General features: G+C 43.8%; 1 protein-coding gene across 1 annotated transcript in view; it reads right to left on the minus strand.

Moving 5' to 3' along the window:
* The window catches only part of MAP2K5 (mitogen-activated protein kinase kinase 5), a 120,302-nt gene that overhangs the window by 13,607 nt on the left and 88,559 nt on the right, over positions 1 to 18,136 (minus strand). The window contains exons 20-21 of the mRNA XM_088533961.1: positions 8,671 to 8,732; positions 6,070 to 6,115 (exon numbers count right to left, since the gene is read on the minus strand). Coding sequence (XP_088390087.1) covers positions 6,070 to 6,115; positions 8,671 to 8,732 — 108 coding nt within the window. The remainder of the gene's footprint in view (positions 1 to 6,069; positions 6,116 to 8,670; positions 8,733 to 18,136) is intronic.

Raw genomic sequence — 18,136 nt, forward strand, 5'->3', positions numbered from 1 at the left:
TTTTTTTTTTTTTTTTTGAGATAGAGGGATAGAGAGGGAAAGAGAGAGAGAGAAATCCACAGCCACCTTTCCCCATTTCAGTGGTGTGGGGAATTGCCTGAGCATCAGAGTCACCTGAAATGATACATGTTTTTTCTCCAGCTCCAAGCTGCACGTACGGAGGAAGAGGACTAACCAGCACGTCCAGAGCACCGGGGGGAAATGCAATTTTGCCACCAACTTCAGCGTGCACAAGAGATTTTCCTCATCTGCTGAACGACTGACCTGATAGCTTGAAGAGACAGCTTAAAATTTATCATATTTGTAACAGCTAGAACACATTCGGTCTGTATTTTCTCCTTAGAAATCAGAAGACAGCCCTGGTCCTCACAGCTGGTATGTGCTCTGGGGTCTATCAGAATTTCTCCCTGTCCAGAGGTGAAAGAACGAGGATCACTGGGACAGAGGAGAGACTTGCCGCTTGCAAACAGCACCATCCATCACTGGGTCAAGCACTGACAATTCTACCCTGGACACATCATCGCTGAGAAGAGATGCTGCACTGGCTGAGAGATAGATAGAGATAGATAAATAAATAAATGGTGTTTGCAAGCAGCCAAAGAATGAAATTTCTTGGCTCACTGCAATTCAGCAATGACATATAAACACCCAGATAGACACAAAACACATATCCATAAAGCTCTCTTCAAAAGATTTACTGCACGTACTTGAAAAAAGCAAAACGCAAACAGACCTCTATTCTTTCTCAGAAGTTAGCATGTCACGAAAAAACCCCAGTCTGCCCAGCAAGCCCAGGTATTCACTCAGCTATGTCATGGCAGTGGAACTGAAAAGCCAAATTATCCGCTGGGGGAATCCTATTTATTGGCAATCCTAAGTGGCAGTATTTTACGGGCTTTACTCTGAGGTTTGATACAAAAATCCAGGTAGGATTACACTGATCCTCCATTTGTTTGTTTAAACTATAAAAGGCCTTTGTAAGAGCAACAAGCTGCAAACAAGTTCAGCTCTGTCTGGTAGGGAGCGCTGCTGCCCAGACCCTTTACGACTTGGTCCCTAAAAACTTCTCCTTTTACTTTGCTGTATGTGCTGGAAATGGGGACACAAGAAGCCAGGATCCATTTTTGAGAGTTATTATTCTGCTGACCTTAAGAAAACATACTTAAGTATAGAAACAAATAATCCATATGAAAAATGGCCACTGCAGCTAACGAGGTCTGAGTGCCTGCTGTAAACACCATCCTGACACAGGGGTTGCTGAAAGCACGTGGTCACCAAGCTTCCGCATTACACTTAAAAAAAAAAAAGAGGGAAACCGTGTCTTTTAGCAAGTCACTGCTTTTGATATGAAGGATATCTATACAATCATCTAAATTAATGACACTTCTACACGAAAAAGTGTCAGCAATTTAAATTTGCGAATCCGATTTGGAAACTTTAACGGAGATCAAAAGATCTATGCACAAGTAATACAGTGCAGAGCTGACTATTCTTGGCCCAAAACCACTGCATCCTCCTACCCCGTCCTTCCCTTGAGAAATCTAAATCCAGCATCTTAAAGACAGCATTTTTAGGCATCCATGGGAGACCATAAAGGAATAACTGCTACATGCTTGACTCCTGGTATTTCATATATAATTCCTTTAGGTGAATCACTTGCATTTAAACAGCCATATGTAGCGTGATAGAGTTCAATGCAGAGATGTCAACAATCCTGTTGGCTTTCTGAGAACTGCACACAGGCTGCAAAATAAAAGGCCAGCCTTCCATCTGAAGAAGAGAGATTTTAAACAATTACCAAAGCAGGCTACTGATATCATAAAGGCAATTTCTGCGCTAGCTTGTCTTCTGCAACTCTCTTTGCCACTGAACAGCTAGAACAGATAATAACTATTAGTAAATCAAACTCCTGCAATATCCAGCTGTGTCTCACACATTTACATACAGATAGAATGGGTATATGTTTTTAATATGTATGCGATACGTACTTTTACCACAGCTGAAGTGCATGCTACAAAGGAGGAGGAGAATGGGAATGGAATCAGCATGAGATAATAAAGTGGCCTAGATAAAGTATTAGCCAGCGATTGATCTCAAACAGGGGATGTTGCTTCTCTCTGACCTGATTACTTACTATGCATAGATTCCATTAAATAGAGCTTAGAATGGGAAGCTTCGGAAAAATACCGTAAATACAGCCAGATCCGCAGCTTCCCGAGCCCGCGGAGGCGTCCGGATGCGGTCGGCACCCGGAGCAGCTCGGTGCCGATCCGCAGGGCCCTGCGCTCTGCCAAACGCGCGTGCCCACTCGTGCTCCTTGCATTTCCCCGGCTTGCAATGCCAGGAGCCCTGTATTACAAAGGAAAAAGGAAGTTCGGGAATTTCCCCCCTTCTATGCAGAAGATTTGGGGGAGGTTTTCCTTTTTCTGCTGGAAGGGGAGAGGAGAGGCATCCTAAGATGCTGTGTGGACTTCCTTAGTGCTGAAACAGGGAGCCACTAGATCCAAATTGACTGTACATCCCTCAACTCGTCAGAAGGAAGAAAAGGGCCGACACTAAGAACAAGGTGCAGAGTATCCACCGGTGAATTAGAAAGATCAGCCCCTTCCCAGGATGGACAATTTTCTCATTGCTCAGTGAAATCTCTTTTTTTCACTCCCCTGAAAATCTATTATCTGGAAATACTTTGAGACAATTATATCACTGAATATGCACACACTGAGAAACTGATGCTATAAATACACCTCCTTTTTGGAGGGTGGGCAGACTGAACAAAAGGCAGAGCAACTGAGCATAAATATAAGGATTTAACTTACTCTAACTGTTACAAAAATTGGGTGTTCACGTGTACAAGAGTATCTATGGTACCAGAAAGCCTGACTTTATGCAGGAATTTCACACAGCCTTGGCTTTGGCCCTATTTTCCAACAAAATGTGCATGGTGACTTAGATATATATATATGTATATATATTTATTATATACATATAGATATATATAAGGTCTTCCTAGCATGACAGACACTAAATCCATTCCTGATGTGACCCAGTGGCTTCGATGGAGATGCCAATCTGGCACTGCCAGTATTGTTAGCCAGTTCTTAAGGTGACCTTTAACAATTCACTGATCATCAGGAGAGTAGGAAAAGATTGATGTTCTGCTCCCTTCATTTTGCTTTCAGTCTTTAATTATACTAAATTGGTTACAAAATAGTGACTTCCAGTATGGTTAATGTCCAAGGGGGAGAACACCCGCACTCTGATGTTTTGTGTGAAGCTAACGACTGTTGCATGTTACACCTTTCATCCTTGGCAGCACATTACATCTAAAGCACAAAACAATGACAGAGGTGAAATCCTCGGCGCATTTAAACTGATGGCAAGCTGACTTTGACAGGTCCAGGATTTCGCTGATAATGTCTGCATCATTCTACCCATTATTGCTAGTTAACACAGGTACAGCTTTCAAGAAATGGAGATATCCACCAGAATTACAGGTTCCGGAAGCAAAAGACAGCGAATTAGAAAGGATATTATGGTCAGCAACTCTGAAATGTATTTAATCAGCTTTAGCTTTGGTCCTGCTTTCCAGCACAGTACAGAAATGTATATTTACCTATGTATGCACAGATATGTTTATATGCAAGCATGCAGGTTTTGTGATGTGCATATATGCTTAATGTATACTGTATACATCTGTGAGAGTTTTATTAATAAATTGCTCCTTGCTAAGACAAGTAATTCTGTTTGCAATGCAGCCCTGTGACAGACCGTCACACAGACTTTAGATCTCACCTAAATAATGAATTACCTAAGAAAAGCGCCACCAAAACACCAGTAAAAGCTTCTGAAAGGAGCCAAGTCAGCCCTGTGGGTGCTAACGCGGTCCTCAGAGCGAGGCCACCAACCCGCGTGGGCCGAGTCCTCACCGGGACTCTGTGTGCAGGGGGTGTTTCAAACACTGCTCTTTGTGCAGAACCCGTCTTGGACCAACTTTGGCACCCTGCTAATTTCGCTTCTTTGACTTCACAATGTATAAACGTGGTAGGTGCGGAAGTGTGTGACCCCTGAATTATTTTCTTGGGTTTCCTCCATCTCCCCTGTTGTTCTCGTGTTTCCTTCTGCACAAAGACCCTCGAACACGGCACGCGGGAGCGTCCAGGAAAACGTGGGAGCTGCTCCAGAGCCGTGATGGAGCCCGGGGTGCTCCGAGCCCATCGGTGCCGCTACCAGGGATAAGCAGCGGCTCTGCTCTTCATTTCAGCAGCAGCCTCCCTCATGCTTAAGCACTTCTTCCTGCAACTTCCTTTATAACTGAATAGGAAGTAGGGCGAGGAGAAAAATGTGTTCAAATATTTTGTTTAAATAGTAGGACTTCTTTTTTTTTCTGAACTGCTATAATTTTAAAATTATTTTACAAAATACCTCCTTAAAAGGGGACTAGCACGCTCCAGGGCATGTAGTTGTAAAGATAAATCTGTGCACTTCCCTGGTACTGCAGGCACTCACCCTTTGGCCTCCTTTTTATGACTCTACACCCTGGAGTGGTGTTATTGCTTACAAACATACATATATACTTATGGGGTATGTGTGATCTGCAGATGTTTTATTTATAAGTGGCAAGGCTATTGCATCACTGAAACATGCATTTACAAACAGACACGGGTTTTATGAAACCCTATTCCGTTGTTTTAATAGCTAAGCTATCCAGCCATAGCATAATAGTGCACAAGGTAAATGTGTCTACATCTCTAGAACCTGTTCCAAGTTTTCTCAGATGTGACTAACTGCAAGAATTTTCCAACCATCAAAAGTTAATAAAAAAAGACAAAATAAGGCAGTGCAAGCCTTTCATTCCAGGCACACAGCGCAAAGTAGAAGGGCTCTGATAAACTTTAAGGCCTCATCTCACCAAGGTATTTAAGCAGGTGCCTAACTTCAAATGTAAATCCATTGAAGTTAATACCCTTAAAATTAGATTCACAGTTAAATACTTTACTAACCAGGGACTAAATTGAGACTAGTCTGAGTTGAGATGTGTGCCCCAGGGCTTCCTCAGAGATTAGCCTTTAACTAGAGAGGAGCTGCGACACAAACATTCGCTTATTCTGCTTGTAGCTCATAGCATGGAAGCAAGAAAGAAAATGCAAACGTGTTCTTACCCCATTAAGATTTCCTAAAATTATTTGTTGACACGTAACCCACAAAAAATAAATTACAATGATTTTTTATTAACCTCTATGAGGCAGGAAATGTAGCATATGGAGAAAATTAATGAAACACTTAAAACGTAGGGTATTTGATACGAGTCAGTGCAGACTAGAGCTCATATCTACAGTGTAAAGTTACTGAAATTATTTACAATAACTGTTTGATAGGATATTTTTCTGGCAGCTTAAAAACAGCCAAAGCAGCACTACACCCTAAATACACAGTCACAGGGGACAGGCTGGAAAGCAGGTTCCCTATTACCACTTAACTGAAAAGATGACATTTGCAAGCAAAAGAAGTGATCTCTGAGCTCCGATTCCAACATGGAGAGGCGAAAGACCAAAAGCTACACATTAACTCAATCTTCTGTAGCCAATCTAATTTCATTCTACATGAAGATAACTGAAAACAGTAGCTCCAGCATTTCACTAGAAATACACTATTTTGAGTGTATCCTCTATTTCCAATCTTCAGACTTTGAAAGGTTAAGACTGGCAAATGATGACAAAGCGTGACCTACATTAAGCAGTAATCCCTGGACATAAAAACAGAAAGAGGAGGAAAAAAAAAAGTGTATTAAGCATCAAAATGGTTCTGATTGAAATTTGCTGCTGGCTGTGGAAGTTCTGTATTAACTTCTGAAATCGCAAGTGAAGCCCTGGCCACCCAGCAAAATATCCATTAACTCCAATGGAATCAGGATTTCACCTTTTGTTTCTATGGGTCTGCAAACGTGTAATTGCTGTACAAGTCAGATGTGAACTTGCACATGCTGAAAAGCACATAAAAAAATGCACACACTTCAATATACATTAATAAAACGTGTTGGTAGATAAATACATACTCAGAAGTTTCACTTACCATTAATTCTTCAGGTGCTGGCCTTTCCTTTGGCTGCTTTTTCATGCTATGTAGCATAAAACAAAATGTTCAGATATAAACAACAGTTTGTTTAGTCCACTTGCTTAAATATTGAAGACTTCTTCCTGTATCTCCGCAGACTGTGCCCCGAATCTCAATGCACTTCCTGACCTCAGCACATACAGGGGAGGACAGAGCTCCTCACAGCGACCCAAATGTTAATTGATTTCTTCCCTCCCATCCCTCCCCTATGGTCAGTGTTGCTCCATTCTTAATACACTTGTTATATTTCCACTTAATGAGAAAAATACTTTGTTGACTCTACTCTGCTTTTCACCTGTGAGTCTCTGAAGTTTCCTATGAATTTACAGGATTCTTTGACTGTTTCTAACAGCAATTACGCTTCCTAATATCTCCCACAGAATGGCTGCTTTCTGTGTATAGCGACACATTGACAATTATTTTCCTCTTCTTTGGTGCTCTACTCCACTTCTTACCATAAATGCATTTAAATGCAATGATCATTGAAAACCAATCAAGTCTGAGGGCACAACAAGCTGATCCTCCTTTTGCCACCGATTAATACGTGGCTCGACACCAAGCATTGCACAAACAGGTGGGAAATTTAACTCTAACACCGAACAGCTTCAGGAGAACATGCAATACCCTGGGGTTTCCACCTTAATTTTTCCACATTTGTTTCCATTACACTGCAGGGTGATAGTTCATTACACAGCATTACGCTGTTTATAAGATCATGTTTCTCATCCAAACAGTGCTAGTTTTCCGTGCAACAGGTGCAATTAGCTACCGAGGGCTGTGCTTAGCTGCATGGAGGCTCACAATAACGTGGCACAGAGGTGACCATCACGAGCTGCCTACTGACTAATTGGATCACATCCAAACAGCCAGTGTTTACAGCGTCACTGGCATCAAGTCATAAAGTCTGCCACGCTGCTCCCTTCACATCTCTAATACTTATTAGAAATTGATTGCTTAAGCGGGACATAGAGGGTTTTCCTCTCGGCTGATTTTTTTTTTTTAAAACGGTAATGCCTTGTATAAAAATAACTGCAAACCATATGGCCAATATAACGTTATATCAAAAATACTAAACAGTTTGTGTTGCAAACAGGGGGCTCTGAGGATGCAGTTTGGCTCCCTACAGTAACCAGCAGCAGCCCAAGCCGCGCGGAGGCCGGAGCTGTCTGACGAGCGGGCGGTAACTGCTCTAATCTGACAGTCCGAAGCAGCCGAGTCTCCAGGGAAAAGCAGCCTATTAGCCACCATCAGTTTTGCTTCAGCTTGACATCTGTGGAAATTTTAACACAGGTTACCCCTCCCTCTGCCTAAGTTGGTTTTTTTTTTAGCGGCCTGTGATTAATTTTTTACAGGCATTAAAACAAGTGCAGCTCCATGAACGTTGGTGCAAAATCCTCCAAACACTGCTCCCCATACACTGAGCCTATTGGAAAGGAAGGCCTGTGCTGTGCTAACCATTACCCGAGTTAACTGCTAATTGGACAGCTTTCCATTTCGGGGTTACTTGCTATATATCACGTCCATCTGAAGATGTGCTTTCTCCTATGCTGTGCATTAAAAATACTGATTTATTCACCCAGCGTTTGCACCAGTGACCCTGGCTCATGCTAGAGGATGTGATGGTGCAAACAGGACTCAGCCTGCAGTTATTATCTACCTATCTCTCTATGTGTATTTGGAGCTATGGACTTCAGGCACCCGTTTCACTGAGGATGAGGAAGTGAGGCTGAAGGCTCTGCACTCCATGTGCTCTACAGCACCAAGCAGCCTGGCCAGGACACGCACTGTCTCCAAAGGGATGCTTCTCCATCGAACACACTATGTTTATACAAAATCTAATCTTGTGCTTTTTTTGCCACATGTAAACAGCTTTTTTTTTAAAAAAAAATCTTTCTTGTGAATGATCCAGCTAAAAACAACACAGATTTTCCCCTCACTTTTTTTCTTTAGAACAGCTTTGTTCCTTAGAATAGCGTACCCTGCAGATCCATATCACCTAATCACTCAATAAATATATTTTTTATTTCACAAATTCGTGTTCCCACTCTTGTCTTAATTTAAAAGGTTTTCAATAAACTATTCTAAGGGAAGAAAATATATGCAATGGTGTGGTGTAAAATATGACACTCAGTAAAAATTACTTACTGAAAAGCCAATGAATTAATCAAGGCTGTTTGCCCTTCTAAACATTGAGGATTTTTTTAAAGTAATATTTTAAAATGCCCTAAATAAAGATATTATACACAGGAGTCCTTGTGGCCTCTTTACCCCCGGATGAATTCGTGGGAGCCTCGGCACACGACAACGTACCCAGACCCAGGGCAGGTTTATTAAAACAGGAAAAAACCCCTTGTAAGTACTTTTACGACCCTTTGTGTAAATAACGTTTACATAATTTAAACAGTTTGCTTAGCTTTGCTGCCCCATCTGCCCAAGGCCCCCAAGTCCCTCTTCTCTCGGAAAGGATGCAAGGAAAGCCATAAGGTCTCGCCGAGCCGCCGAGTTAATGGCATGTATCATTTACATCGAGGGCATGGCATGTTTGCAAACCGAGCTTACCATTGAGTGATGAAGTGTACAAATGGCTCGGAGAACTCCCCGGCTGGAAGGACGGGCGATTCCTGCCAGTGGATTGAAACGAGAGGCAGAGTCACGAGCAGAGAAGACAATTTTTTTTTTTAGGAGAATAATATAACAAATAACACAGAGAAAAAAATAAAAGAAGCGACAAAGCCCCCTCTTCACGCAGAGAATTTGAGGAGGGAAAGGTACAAATTCTTCCGAGAATGTGTTATAAAACACTGAATTTCAACTAATGAGTATTACACAATGGGTAAAAACATGTGGAAAGACACTGAGGGGAGGTGAAAAAAGGACAATGATAGCCACAGGGTAAAAAGGAAGGTAGGGAAAGTGTAAATGAGAAATTAATGATTATTTAAGTAACACACAAATGGTCTTGTAATTAACAAAGAGCTGTGAAATTATTCTTGTGTTGACCTTTGTTTCTTTCACTGTATTTGCTATTTATTTACACTCATGTTTATTTACACTTATTCATTTTAGAGGCTCTCCTAATATGCAGTCTGTTCTAGATTTAAAAGGGGAAATATTTTTTGTAAAATAAATAAATAAAAAAATAAAGGTAAGATTTACCAGTGTGGGGAAAATAACCATCTAGCATTTATGAAAGCAAAGGAGAAAAAAAAATAATAAAAAAAGAGCGCATAAGAAAAAAATACAAATAGGGAACAAACATCATCACCGTTTCCAAAGAAGGGTTTTACGAATTTAGGAGTTTTTCCAAGAATGACAGAGAGCTCCACTGTGTTTATAGTGTAACAGCTCAGGATGTAATGAAATTACACTGCAGAGTACTTTAACAGTGTCATCTCATTAGACCTACAGTTGGAACAAGAGAGCCACATAAAACAGGCAGCTGCAAATGACTCCATTCTCATCTATTCTCATTTGCTATTAAAAATACCTTTCGGCGGCTTTTTTCCTCCCTGACATCCCTACACAAAGTACCCTGCAAAGTATGATACATGCACCTATTTAAATTAACAAAGGAATGACTTATTTTAATCTCACTGTGCTTTGGAGTGCTTTGGCCATTTGGATGAGCAATATATCATTACATACAACCTTCCAGCGCTGCAGGCAAGAAACTCGGAGCGTGCAGCATTTGGTGGGAGCCAAACAATTTCTCTAGCACACAACTGTGTCAAATGCATGCATGTATTCATTATTGAGAATGCGAGGAAATAGCTTTGATGTAGTGGAAAAAAGAAGATGATAAAAGCACCTCTGCAATGTGTGTGCCATTATCAATGGTGGCAGATAGACACAACTGCAGAGCCTCCTATGTGATTAGTAAATATACATATAATTGCTGTGGCCAATTATCAGAAAAATGAGATCGGTAATTACAAGACAGAAAATTAACTAGAACTCTTATTAAGGCTTTGTTTCCAATTCAAACAATTGGAAACTGCTGGAAAATACAATTAAATCAAAAGTAACTGAAGAGTAAAAGGAGAAGCCGAAATTGCTTTACAATTTTCAAAGAGTTCAATTAGATACAAGGAGTGTTTGATATAACGTGCCCAAATTCTCTTTGAACTTAGGCTGGGAGAAGAAGAGGTTATTGCTTCTAAACTTATAAATGACATCAATACAGAGAGGTTTGCACTGGAGAGGAGAAGTAACACAAGGAAATAAACGGTGCAATTGAACTTCCTCCGGTTCAAAGAACCACACACCAGAATTAGTCATATTAATATGGAAAACACAGAGCAAAATGTCAGGCTTGGTTATGCCGGCGGAGCCCAGCAGCTCTAGCCTCTCTCCATCATCTTCTCCCACGTGAAGTGGGAGCCGCTGCCTTCCCAGGTGGGACACGCTTGGAGCAAAGGCACAAGCTGAGGAAAGGCAGGGAATTCTCTGGGCACGGATTATGGATCCTCTTGGAAATGGCCAAAGACCGCGCTCTTTGGGAGCGGGTCTGCCCAGCCACCTACCCCTGTGGCTGTTTCAAGGGGAGCATCCCGTGGGCTCCGTCCCTCCGTGGAGGGCCGCGGGGACCCGCGCGTGCCGGGGAGCGGGGCCGCACGCGACGCTTCACGCTCCTTTGGCAGCTGATAATTCCTGCAGTCGCAAGGAGACCACAGACCCAGAACGGAGGGAAGCTCCATTACGAGAGTGGAGGAGACGCCGGAGCTGCAGCCGTCAGCGGGTCGCTTGGGCCATCCCAAGCCGGGGCCTGGAATCTGGCAGGGCAGGATTAACACCCCGTCCATGCAGCTCCCGAAACCCCTTCCGGACAGAAGGGAGGTGCAGCCGCTAAAGGATGCACAGAAAAACACCCGGGGGAAAGACGCTGTTTTCCCAGCACGGCCGTGCGCGGCCAGGGGCTCGGGAAGGGGTTGCAGGAGGCACCTGGAAATGGAGCCTTGGTGCACTCTGCCCAAGGGTTTGAGAGCGGGTGCCCACAGACCCCTTGGCTATGTGCTTAGAGGCTGCAAACCTTCTCCAAGCATACAGCAACCTCAAAAAAACACTTTTTAGGAAATATGGCTGAAGGCAGATTGGTGCAAATAAATACCTTAATTTCACTCCTGAAAGCAAGAACCTATTGTAACGTTACAGCAGGGGCACAACAGGGGAGGAGGGGGGAGGTACTGCATTTTAGTTTGAGCCAGAAACGTCTGGACCCTCCAGTGCTTCCACAGCTGACCATGAGAAATCTGCCTCCTGCTTTTCTAAAACGACCTTAAGTCAGAACCAGAGAACACCCATTCAGTCACGGTACCTGTCTGCGAAAAACAGCGACAGAAATGTTGCCATTTCTGCCATGGTTTTACACAGGAACATTTGAGCAGCAGAAAAGTGAGGGTATTTTGCACTTAGAGCTATTGTCCATGAGATAAAGCATTGCCGCTGCTACCTCCACGACGGGAGCAATCACAGTGTTGGTACAGCGGGCATGAAGGGAGAACCTACAAAAGCTGCACAAAATAAATGCAGCCTATATCATATCCTGAAGTTTCCTAAAAGATAACTCTGATTCTCAAAGAGGTGGGAATATAGGGAACGAAAGCAAAGCTACTCAGACGTAGGAGAACTGGTATGTGCATTCTGTATGATAAAACACAGGGAGCCTTTTGATCCAACCACGGGGAACTGTCCCTCTGTGCTCCATGGCCTGCCCCGTTTTACCCACCTGCCCTCTAAACTTGCACTGCCGAGGCAAAAAAATGGAAAACCACGTTTAATTTTAAAGCAGAGAGGAACAGGCATGCTCATCCTAAACTAAGGAATAGGTCTTATATTTTCATTAATGATTGCATCTTTTAACCAGCATCTTGTAGCTCCATAAACTGGGGAGCTGACAAAATGGCCCCTTAAGGGTTGAGGTGCTGATCACCTTTTCCATCCAGAGGCAGTTTATTCCCTAGACCATCTACTGCCCTAAACACCCAGCAACATTTCTGCAACTGAGAGGTGCTGCAGGAGAGGACAGGATCAGCTGCTCCGCTTTCGGAAGCAGTCAGCCGGGTTCCCAACAGCAGCTGAAATGCGAATATCCAGCGAGAACGGGGAAGGGCAATAGGAAAAAAAAGTTTGAGTGATGCCTTTGCCTTGTGAATAATGAACAGTTCAAGAAGGTCAACCCATTACAACTGAAACCGTTTAATTATTAATTATGCACAATCTATGAGCAAAAGGACAAGTTCAGAATGTTTAATGTGTGGTAAGTCCGACTGGACCCTCTCTTGGCATTTTGTTATTAGCACTTGTCAGCAAGGTGCTCAGGCATAAAGAAAAAAGCGCAGCAGCAGAAAATGGGAGCTAGCAGGAGGATGGAGGCCTTGGAACTTCAAACACAGCTCCTAATATTTAATTTATGGAGGGCCGACGCTCTGGTTATTGACTTCCATGGAGTTAAGGGAAGTCGCACTACCTAAATGAAGGCACGGGAACAAGCACACGGAGACGGTCCCTTCGGAGGCCCTCTCTCTGAACGGCTTTTCTATCTGTATCCAGTTTTTTTCCCCACAGGTTTGAACAAAGGGATGAATGAACAGCCCGACTGTGTGTCCAGAAGCCGACGGGCCCTTTCCCATCTGTGCTCTGAGGGTTTGAATTACAGCTCCGAGCAGTCGGCTCCGCTGCTCCTCAATCCAGGATGCGCCTGCGCCCACTCGGCAGAGCAGGAGCAGAAGTGCTGCTGCTTTCCAGGCAACGAGTACCAACGGGTACAGCTTGGAGCTGCTTTTCCTAGAGCCGCTCTTTGGGAAATGAACCCGGGAGCAGCTCAGCCACAAATCCCACCCGGCTCTCCCTGCTCTGCAGACCCCAGCTGAGTATTTCTTGAGGTGGCACAGCTCTCCAAAACAACTGCAGATTGGAGTTTGATTGCATCCTTTCTGGACAAAATGGAAGTCCACAATCGCGTGGAACAGGAAAACCGGCCAATACAGGGTGTTGAACCCTGTAAAACCTTTAAAAAGGTGATGGAGAAGCCCTGGACTGTGTGTTGCAGGCAGCAGAAGTGCTGCCCGCGCACCATGCACAGAGGCTCAGCTCTGCTTTGTGGACAAGATTTGGCACTCCCAGCAGATGCCCAGGGTCGGTGCGAGGAGGTTTCCCCCCTCTTCTCATCTGCCAGCTCCCTCTCTGTGAAGGGTTAACATTTCCCATTCCCCACGGCTCCAGAGCTACTGCTATTTTGCAAAGCTCTCTCCTCAGCGTGAATGTTTGTGCAGAAGGAGATGCCATGGTCCTATGGCTCCATGGCCACAAGAGGGAAGTTAGCAGAACAGAGCAAACCGAACTTGAGTTACTCTCTCCTCTGGGTTTCCCCTGCACACCCTGACTTTGGAACTATCATCTCCTCTGGGCAGACAATCCTATTCTGCAACTTGTCTATTAATGGTGAAATGGCAGCATTTATTAAATAATTTGTAAGCTTTACAAAGCACTTCTGGCTTATCACTTCATCCTAAAAAGTCTCTAGGGTTAAAGATTGTTTATGAACTCCGACATCTCTTTTACTAAAGCTTTTACAGAACACGCCTATTTTTATACAGTAGTTGCATTTTACTTGGCAGCCAAATTCTTTGCCCCACCTGATTTTTCAGACAGAGTCTAGTTCAGATGCACCAGAAATACAGCCAGATGCAATTACCAGTAGCAAATGCATTGGATTTAAAGAGCTGCCTCAGTGAGACCAGCGAATTACAGCACATTGTGCACGTTCAGATTTACTCCTGCAAGGACAACTTTCTTCCACAGCACTCCTAAAATGTCATTGCTGACTTTCAACCATGCCAACCTGCTTCAAAAGCCTCGCACAAACCTTGTAGCAGGCCAATTCTTGCAAGCAACAAGCTTTGGAAAACACAGCGGTGTCTAGAGGTGGCTCAGAGGCCCAGACTTAAAAGAATTCCTGGATTGTCCCAATTATACTCCTACCCCTTAGCAGGAAGGTGAACGATGATTACATTTCTGCGCTAGGTCGCATCTTGCTCTTTTCTTAGTAGCAGATGCCAAATGTGACAAATTATATGTGAGGGCATTTTGGTGTGAAGTTTTGTCTGCTGGGATTGGAGTGTCAGCAGTAAACTCATTTATTTCCGAATCTCTAGCTGGACTGGAACCAAGGTCGAGAGGGCAGCGTTTTATCCACCGGAGCACTCGGCCTACCTTTAACACCTCAAACCTTGGGAGAGGCAGCTGCTCGCGCGGCCAGCACTAGGCCTGCTCCCCAAGTCCTTGCAGAGACCACGTAGGCACAACCTGCATCCACGCAGGCCCCACGGAAACGCTCGCGCTGAAATATGTCACTAGATACTTGGCGCTATTTGGTTGTCACTTTGGCAGCGTTTGCTACTGGGAGGTGTCTCGCAGAGCCTGGAAGAGGCACGGAAGGAAGCAGAAGAGTTTAATTAACATCAGGAATAATCCGCAGTGTACAACACGCCATTTTCCACCTCTCACCAAGCTTTGCACTTGTTAGTGGGGCTCTCCGAAGGGCCTTGCAGATCAGCATACAGGTAGGTGGAAAACAGGTTAATCCTTTAACCGTAACTGTAATTGCTTTCTCTCTAAAACACACACAAGAATTTTTTCTTCTCATTGCTGGTCTCTTGTCGATCATAAGGCAGCAGAGCACAGCAGTGTTTTGGGTAGATACACACACATAGGCACATTTCAAATAGCTAAGGCACAGCAGCATGAAACGCAGCCTCTACCTGCTCGCACCAAAGGGACTCAATTGAAAAACTAAAACCATTTATTGTTCCCTTCTCCCTCTGTACACTCCCAATGCATTTTTATTGCTTTTTCATAAAACACCGCTGCAAATAATCAAGCATGACCATTGACATCCACAAGATTGAGTTTTAGGAACCATTAAATGAGCTTGCCCTCTTGGGAAGGTTCTTGCTCAGGTTGGTCTAAAGGTAATTATTCAGCAATTCCTACCTGTGGTTTTACCTTGTTCCTGTATAAGTCTCTGAACCTCATACACTAGTAAGGTCACAGTTTCTGTCTCAATAAAAGCACCCCCAAAACAACTGAACTGCAGGAGGAATTATGGAGGGCGGGTGCACTCACATGGCTATTCCGACACCGGCCTCCCTTGTACGCCGATCTTCAAAACTTGGGAAATTTTCAGGGTTAAACATAGCTGTCCGTACTTAAATCAATACATGAAAATCTAAAAGGAAATTCACACGCACACACACAATTCTGAGCCTTTGAAGTTTTCTACTTCATTTATATAATTAGCAGAACATGGCACTGATGCAATAATAAAATTAAGAAATCGAGCACTCGAAAGGCAAAGGTCTTCATTGTGCTTTTTGATCAAGCTGAACATCCTGTGATTTTTTAAGACTATGCCACAGCGGTAAATAGACGGGTGTATTTTACCAGGAAAAAAGGAATAAAAATAACTATATAGGGCACGTGCATTAAGGCCAAGTTATTTTTTCGTGGGAAACTTTGAGAATTTACTGACTGTGAAATGCTTCATAGCTCCACATTAACATTACCCTAACATTTACTAATGCTGTTAAATGTTTCCAGTTTGTGAATTTCAAAACAAAAAGCAGCTCTTGCATTTGAGGAGTTTGTGAAGTCCTTGGGATAGCTTAAAGAGCAGTCTCACGAGACTGACCATCTCGGTGGAGGCGCTTAACAGAAATGTCCAGGACACTCATGGAATCTTCTCCAGACTCACTCAGGAAGCTGCTGGAGTAAGGATTCATGGAGATAGCGATATCTATAAATATATATATTTTCAGTTTTGTATGGGTCTTCAAAATATGCAGGTTTTGGGATGTTGTTGTCTTCTATGGGTAAAAACAGGATCTGCTCTTGCAAGTCTTGAAACTGATGGACAAAAAAACAGGACCTTTTTTCCTCTGGAGTTAAAACGGCAAAAACACATTCACTAAGTCACTATGACACTGACACAAGCCAGAAAAAACTTTCAAACCCAAATTAACTTATTTTGGGTTACAGAAAAAGAGAAGAGGTTAGAAACTAGAGCTAATGCTTAACTACAGCACTTGTGACCACCACTGCTCCAGTACAGTGAAACCCAGTTTAAAGCAGCCACCCGAGGGGCTGGCAATAATTGGTTTCCTAGTAGGGATACTCAAACTAAATAAAGGTCAAACAAAATAGCCCTGGAGAGCTTAAGGAAAATTCAAAGTAGTTGCTTAAAAGCCAGGGCGATTGCCTATCAGAAGCACTGCACAGCGTAGGGATGTCTCACTAACCATCTCCTGACATGGGATGGACACCTGCGAAGCCAAGGGACACAGCAGAGGTTGGGAGAATCTCAGTGCTCCTTTTCAACTGACTGCAACAAACACAAAAATACCCCACGACTACAGTTTTCCTGAAAACTCAAGCCTAGGTTTGGCTGCAGGGTCACAGGGCCCTGCAACCCACTGCTTCCTGCACTGGAAATTCAGGCAGCTTCATTCATGTTTTTAACTGGGAGCTTCCAATGCATTAAATCACACACAGGCTCCGCTTCGAAGCGGAATTTGATGTACTGAGTGATGCCTGCAGACATCAGCAAAGATGACTTGTAATTGGGACACAAATGGGAGGCTGCTGGAGATTTGGAGGCTGGACAGGGAGCAGTTAAGCGTTTGGTCAACTTAAAAATCCTGGGAGGCATTTGGAGACTGGGAGCAGCAGGCCAGGCTAAACGGCATGCTCATTTTCCTCGTCCTCGTACTCCTTTTGGCATCCTTCAAAGGACTGAGAGGGTTTTCAGTGTCAACCCAGCAAGACAAACAGGGGGGCCTGCATCTCTCTGATGTATCACTCTGGAATACACGGCATTATTCTAGGGCATTATTCTATTTCTAAACTATCCTCTGAGGAACAAAAGCCATTTATTTTATTGTTTTGTTGCATTTTTAATTCACCCAGAGCTTATTTTGCAGGACCCTGCATTCTCTTGCACCTTCTTTGGCTGCATGACCACAAAGCACAGGGCCACATCCAGGCCATGTTCTGAGCCAGGAACGTCTCCTGCTTCCAGCAGGATTCGCGTCCTTCCCCGGAGGAATCATCTGCACCGCTTCGTGCTTTCCATGCAACATCTCGGTGAGTTGGGGATGAACTAAGTTGAGTGCTGGAATATGAAATGACTCTCAGCTCTCAAATAACCGCAGACTGCCTCTATTGCTGGCTGTCCTGCAGGATGAACTGCACTAACAGCCACGCTAGGCTCCTCTTTGGACCAGAAGCAGGTCCAAAGTGAACCTTTCTCGTGGTGGGAGAAGCCACTATCATTAGGACAGTTGCTTAAACAAGTGTGTCTTTCTTGTAGCTGGATCAGATCTCACTGTTAAGTTACCATGTGTTAATACCACCACTCCAATAGCACCTGGGCATGGGAGATCCTTGAGAAAGCTTCATCCCACCTTCATAGATCCCAAGCCAGAAGCTGGTTGCTCATCCTATATCCAAGCAGGAGTCATGCCATTCTGGGACTGCTGTGCTCTGTTTGGAGGAACAGGGAAGCTACAGATCATCACTCCAGCAGTTAGGACCATCATGAAGCGAGGTGGGGAATTCTGCAGCAGCGTCTGCGAGTTCCTATGGGGACGGGCCGGACAGAGCAGCTGCAGGAGAGGGGATCTGCTCCTGCCTCCTGGGAGCTTTAGGACCTGCCTACAGCCAAGGGGAAAATTTGGCCCCAAATAATCAGTCTTACAGCACTAAACATCTCTAATCTTTAATACTCATGGCAGCAGCAGCAGCTGAATGTACCAGATAGCAAAGAGACTCTCCCTCTCAAAAGGTCCTTGCACAGAAGGAAGTGCAATTAGTCAAATAAGTGGATCCCTCTGATATTCCTCAACAGTCACATCTTACAAAATATAAAGTGAGGGGAAAAAAAGTCTCAAGTTGAGAAAGATGTGAGGTCTCTATATATGGTACAGGGCCGGGGTAAGAGAAAGGCTCTATTAAAGTCAATGCTACACAT

The sequence above is a fragment of the Tinamus guttatus genome, unplaced genomic scaffold (assembly GCF_059628265.1).
Source record: "Tinamus guttatus ecotype Peru unplaced genomic scaffold, ASM5962826v1 Tinamus_guttatus_pri_ptg000004l, whole genome shotgun sequence".
Lineage (NCBI taxonomy): Eukaryota > Metazoa > Chordata > Aves > Tinamiformes > Tinamidae > Tinamus > Tinamus guttatus.